Here is a 6,253-nt window from a genome sequence, read left to right as displayed (position 1 = left end):
GTGTCGGCTACATTCTAGTGTTTTACCTGAACCCACTCTGAGGGCCTCCCGATTCCCTGTGAACTGAGGACTCCAGCTGTCCCCGGAGTCTAGGGCTTGCCCAAGGTCACCCATGGGCAGACGAGCTGAGACTCAGACCCAGGCAGCTGGCTCCCAAGGGCAGACCTACCCACCCTGCCCGCCCCTCTGAGCTGCCTCGGACTTACTGCCTTTCTTTAAATAACTCCCTCCAAAGGTGGAACCGAGTGCCTGTTAGCCCTCGCCCTCCGAGGGACAGCGCAGGTTTAATTAGGGTGGGGGATGACAGAGAGGCAGCAGTAGATACAATGGGCAATTGATAGGTGATAGATGATAGATAGATGATGATAGATAGATATAGATGATAGATAGATATAGATGATAGATAGATAGATAGATAGATAGATAGATAGATATAGATAGATAGATGATAGATAGATAGATAGATAGATGATAGAGAGAGAGAGAGATAGATGATAGATGGGTGATAGATAGATAGATGATAGATGATAGATAGATGATAGATAGATATAGATATAGATAGATGATAGATAGATGGGTGATAGATATAGACAACTGATAGACGGTAGATGGTTGTCAGATGACAGGCCTGATAGGCGTTAAGTAGACGTTGGGTCTGAAGCCAGGGCTGGGAGACCCCCAGCTGTGCTCGCTGTCCCTTGGGCGCCCTCTCCCCTCCTCCCACCAGGCCCAGGAGGGGACAGGGAGAGGAGCACGTCTCCTTTCCAGGTGGGGAGAGGAGACAGGAAGGAGCCCTTCCCTCTGCCCGCAGGAAGCAGCGGGGAGGAAGCTTGGGACCTCCCAGCAGACTGTTGGGGGGAGTGTGAGCCCAGTGGTCCTGGGGAGGGTCAGCTGGGACCTCTGGCCCTCGGCCAGGAGCCCTCCCCTCTTCAGACATCCTGTCCTCCGACACCACTCCCGCTCCTCAGGGCAGCCAGGCTCCTGCGCTCTGCTCAGACTTTATTGAGGGTGGAGCTGGGGAGGGGGCCCCAGAGCCCCAGGCCGCTCCCCAAGCCTCCCCAGGGTGGGCTCCCCTGGATGTGGGAGGCCGATGGCCAAGGCTCGCTCCTGGGACTTCGGGCACAGCTCAGTAGCTCCCATCCCTGTGGGCATTGGGACAGACTCAGCTTAGCTCTGCCCCCCCCCCCCGCCCCAGACCAAGGCAGGATGTGGGGGGGCTTCCAGAGGGGCCGGGGAGGACCTCGCCCACAGCCCCCTCCCGGGCTGCTGGGGTCCCAGGATAGGGAGGTGGCACAGACCCTGCAGGGAGGGGTGGGCAGGAAATTACCCCCAGCTCAGGCCCCGCCTGGCCAGCTCCACCTGCGCCAGGCGTTGGTCGCTCAGCACCTGCACCCGGGTGATGGCAGCCAGTGGCCTGTGGCGGTGGGCGAACTGCAGCACTGGGTGCTCCTGGGTGTGGACGTGGAAGTGCTGCGCATCCGAGCTGACCTCTATCTGGGGGTGGAGGCCAGTGACTCACGGCCCGCCTGGCCCTGGCCCTGGTCTAGCTCCCTGTGCCCTCTGGGTCCCGTAAGCTCAGCCAGGTGGTCCCGAGGATCCCCTCACCATGTGGAACCCCCATCACGCAGGCCCGCACCCCTCCGTCCCAGCAGCCGGGGGCTGAGGGGACATCCTGTCGCACCCACCCGCCCTGGGACTTCTGAGCCAGCCCGTTCACCTATAAACATCCCGCCTGGGCCCCAGGCAGGGACAGCGGTGGGTCTGGGACCCAGGGGTTCAGGGAGTCCCAGCTGCTCACAGCATCCATGCAGGTGGCCCCGGTGCTTCCCCAGGTGCCCCAGCCTGGCCTCCCTGCCCCCCGCAGGCCTCCCGCCCCCATCACCTCAAAGGGCTCCCCCAGCGCCAGTGGGAAGACGCTGGACACCTCCTCCGGGCCCCAGCAGCCACCCTGGAAGGCGTTGCCCACCAGGGTCTCGCTGGTGAATCGGGGCTTGAGGTGGAAGGCGATGTCCCCGGCCTCGGACAGGAAGTTGATCTCAAACCTGGGGGGGCAGGGATGGGGCCGTGCAGCAGGCAGCTGGGCAACCGCCCTGCCCCAAGCCAAGGAGGGGACCCTGGGGCGGTGGAGGTACAGGGAGTCCTCTGGGGAGTCCCTTACTTGTCCTCTGGGGAGTCGGAGTGTCCCTGGACCAGCAGGCTCCAGCCGGGGGCCAGGCCCTCCGCAGAGAAGGCTTCAAACTGCAGGCACAGGAGGGGAAGGGGGCAGAGGACCCGGGGTCCGAGGAGGCCCACCCAGCCTGCCCACCCCAGCTGTGCCTTCCACCCAGCTTGGCCCGGGGGCAGTGTCCCCTCCATGAGGGGGGCCTGGGCCCAGGTGACTGGGGAGCCGCCCACCGCCACGCTCCCCCGCAGCCAGGCCTCGCCCACCTGCAGCGCCATCCCTGCAGCCTCTGCTGGGGGCAGAGCCGCCTGGGTATATAGGCTGGGCTGGGGGCTGGGCAGGGCAGGAGTGCGCCCGCCCTGCAGCTGACAGCTGACGGGCACTCTGCGCTCCCTGCCCCCAGCTCTCCCTCCTCCTGGCCTGCCCACCGCAGCAGGTGCTTCATCTCGCTCCAGATCCCCCCGTTTCCTCAGGGCCCCACCTGGCTCTCAAACTTCACTTCTTCGGACACCTGTGCAAGCAGCTTCTCCCGGCTCTCGCAGGAGGGACAGCGAGGCAGCCGGCCCGGCCTCTCCTCCAGGTTCTCCGCTCGCTCCCAAAGGCCCAAGCCCTGCTGTTTGTCAAGTGAGGTGAGGGAGGGGAGATGGAATACACCCTCGCCCTGTCCTTCTGGGGCCCCCACCTGACCACCTGGGGCCTCAGCCCTGAGTTCTCCCACCCCAGCCTCCCTCTGTGCCCTGCTCCAGCTGGCTCAGCGGCTGGCTCAGCAGCCCCAGGCGCACCCACCGAGTTGGGATTAGACTGGCCTTGTGGTCAGCGAATTCCAGGATGGGCAGAAGGGAGGGGGAGGGCCTTTCCCACCCCCACACCGCTCTTGGCCACTGAGCTGGGGAGGGAACCAGTCTGGGGCCCTTGCAGAGCATGTAGGGAGAGGGGCAGGGTCTCCCCAAGTTTTGGGGGCAGCTGTGGGGCCCTGGGCTGTGTCCAGGGAGCCGGCCCAGGGGCAGCCAGGCTGGGTGCAGCTCTAGGCTGCTGTGTGAGCACACAGGTGAGTGTGTGGGAGACAAGGTTGTGCAGTGAGTGTAAGCGTGTGCTGAGCGTGGGGCTGTATGTGTTAGCATGAGCCAGTGTGTGTATGTGGTGTGAGTACAAGTGTGTGTGGCCTGGGAGCCCCTGCTGTCTCCAGCAGGATGGGCACTTATGTGGCCCCCAGCCCCCAGGGGTGCTCAGCTCCTGCACCTAAGTGCTCCCTCCCCTCTGCCCCATTCTCCCTGGGCCCCTGGCAGGTGAGCCTGGCACCCGCCTGACCTCTCCCCCGCCCCCCCCAGCTGTGCAGGGGAGCACCTGGTCAGTTTTTGCCAGGAGTGGGGGGGTGATGCTAAGCCAGGAGGGGATGTGGAGATAGCTGTGACTGCCCACCTGTGGTGGGGCAGTGCAGGGCCACCCCTCAGTGCTGCCCTCTTATCAGGCACTGGCAGGGCTGGCAGGGCCTGCAGGGGGCAGCCCTGGGCAGCAGAGAGGCGGCAGGTGAGCGCCAGTGGCCTGTGGGGCCTGGCTCAGCCAGCCTGCCTGCCTGCACATCGAGGACCCAGCCTAGCTTGGCTGTTCTCAGGCCTGAAGGTTGCAGACCCATGACACCTGCTAGACCCCCGCCTGAGGAGCATAGGGGAGGCAGGTACAGTGGCCCAGCAGTAGGGTGAACCCAGTTCTGCCTCCCTACCTCCCTGTCCTGTCCCCATCCAGGGGTGCTGGGACTGGGCAGGCCTGGCATCTGCTGCTGGTGGGGACACGGAGCCTCAGCTCTGGATACAGGGCTGGCCAGCGTCAAGAGCCCAGTGCTGGGCAAAGCACATGGTCAGGGGCCTGGCAGGCTTCCCACCTGCAGGGCGACCTTGAGCTGGTAGCCTCTGGGCCTCAGTCTTTGGAGCTGCACACTGGGCTCAGCAGTCCTGCTCTCCAGTGCCCACCTCTGCTCCTGTGCCTGTCCCCTGGGTGAGGGGGGCTGCCCGGGGCCACCACAGCTCTGGCTGGGCACAGGAACCTGGGCTATTGTCTCCTTGGTCTGGGGTTAGTGGAGGTGTTGTAGGCGGCGGAAACAGCACCAGGTGTTAGACCCGTGGGGTCAGACCTGGCCTGGGTTCAGCAACCTTGGTACCTGGCTTCTGGTTAGGAAAGAGCTGAGAGCCAAGACTCAAACTGTAAGGGAATAGTTATTTATAAAATCACAGGGGTGGAAGAAGTAATTCATAGAAGAAATTGGCTTAGGAAACAAGTTATAGAGGCAAAGGAAGGGCTCTTGGAGCTTAGATGTGAGGAAAGTAAAGACACGCCTGGGGAGTGGGGGGGACACGAATGGAAAGGCACGATCGTGCTCCCTGGGGGGAGAGCACTGCGTCCTCCATCCTAAGCGCTTTAAGGGTGGAGATTTTCGGGGAGGTGCTAGGGGCAGATCTCAATAGAATATTCAGCAGCTTCTCCGGTGTGTCTTTCAGGGTCCAGGTCTCCACTGACTGACTGGTCAGCGCCAGGGCAGGGTCATTACCCAACGCAGCTGGTCCTGAGGTCAGCCGTGGCTTTGCTTGTCTGGTGTTGCTGCTTTTCTGGGCCTGGAGCCGAAACACAACTGAGGCTTAGACGTTATCTCTGGGGAGGAAAAGTCAGGGGTCCAAACCACAGGACGTGTGGCCAGCGATATGTTAGGGGAGAAGGTGATCCTGGGGGCAAGGCCCCACCCTACAGTTGTCCCGTTGATCTTCTTACCTGGCCCATCACCCTTGCTCTGCTGTCTGTCTAACTGCCGACCACATCGGGTCCTGGGGAGTCAGCTGCTTAGAGCCCCAGCTGGACCTCAGGGGCCTGAGGGGGGAGCTTGGCCCCCAGGTGTGCCAGGAGGGCGCTGGGCTGGGCTGGGCTGGGCTGGGCTGAGGAGGCCTGAGCACCCACTCACCCAGGCAGGCACGTCCCTCTCTGGCTCTTAGTCTGCGCCATGGGGGCTTGTGTTGCTGTAGCCCAGGGACCCTCAAGGGGCGAGGAGGAGCCAGGCCTGTTCACCCCAGCCCGGAGACCTCAGAAAGGCCCACCTGGGATGAGGCAGGCTCCAGGCCTCCACTGGGCTGTGACACCTGTGCCTGGCGTGAGTACACACCTGGTCAGGCCTGTGGTCTCACCCTGCCTGACTGTGGGAGCTGGGAGCTCGGAGTGGCCAAAACTCAGCAACGAGGCTGCTAAGGGTCCAGAAGGTTGGGGGATGGAGAGAGGGACATGGAGGCCCCACATGGCCGGCCCAGCCCTGCAGGCACACCCCGATGTCATGGAGTCCAGGTGGGACCCAGCCGGCCTCACGGGTCAGGGGGTGCTCTGGGCAGTGCCCCCACCCTGTGTTGCTGGTGCCCCCACCCTGTGTTGCTGGGAGCAGACAGACCTGGCCACCTGGGCACCGACCCCTCCCTCCGGGATGTGTGGTTTGGCCCCGGGGCTGTTGACTTTTGGAGGCTCCAGAGGAGGGAGCAGGGTCTCCTCCCAGCTCGGAGGGGATCTTCCCCAGAACTGTCACCTGGGCTCCCCAATCCATCCTGGGGCCTCCATCACCAGGTGGCACCGCTCGGGGCTGGTGCCAGGCCCTTGCTAAGCTCTTTCCACGCATCCTCATATGTACTGCATCCCACAAGGAAGGTGAGATTTATTCCCGTGTTACAGGGATGTAAGGGCTCAGAGAAGTTAAGGGACTTGCCCAAGGTCACACAGCCAGGGAGTAGCAAAGCCAGGATTTGAACCCAGCAGTCTGCCCCCTACACGTGGAGCCCCTCACCAGGCCAGGATGGAGGGGGGTGATCAGGGTTGGCTTCCTGGAGAGGAGGCACCAAAAGCAGGTCTTGAAGAGTGAGCAGGAGTTAGAAGGTGTCAGGGAAGGGTAGAGAGACGGACAGCCAGAGCAGGGCGGCTGGGCCTGGCGCTGGGAGGCGAGGCTGTGCCGGAGGCAGGGCCCCTGGCAGCGAGGTCAGACAGGGTCTGCCACGCCTCAGAGGTCACCAGTGCCTGGCACGATCTGCGGAGGGGCGCCTCCTCTCTTGCGAGGCCAGCACAGCCTTGCAC

At 63.2% G+C, this 6,253-nt stretch overlaps 1 protein-coding gene across 1 annotated transcript; it reads right to left on the bottom strand.

The window, feature by feature from the left end:
- Positions 1–1,323: 1,323 nt before the first annotated feature.
- Positions 1,324–2,439, bottom strand: GRIFIN (galectin-related inter-fiber protein; the record flags this gene model as incomplete). The annotated part of the gene is made up of 4 exons (XM_081135498.1): positions 1,324–1,494; positions 1,883–2,042; positions 2,159–2,238; positions 2,395–2,439. 4 exons carry the CDS (start codon positions 2,437–2,439, stop codon positions 1,324–1,326), a joined length of 456 nt encoding a protein of 151 aa, XP_080991624.1.
- Positions 2,440–6,253: the final 3,814 nt, after the last annotated feature.

Source organism: Miniopterus schreibersii (assembly GCF_964146895.1).
Source record: "Miniopterus schreibersii genome assembly, chromosome: 4".
Lineage (NCBI taxonomy): Eukaryota > Metazoa > Chordata > Mammalia > Chiroptera > Miniopteridae > Miniopterus > Miniopterus schreibersii.
This window is presented reverse-complemented; position numbering and strand designations above follow the sequence as displayed.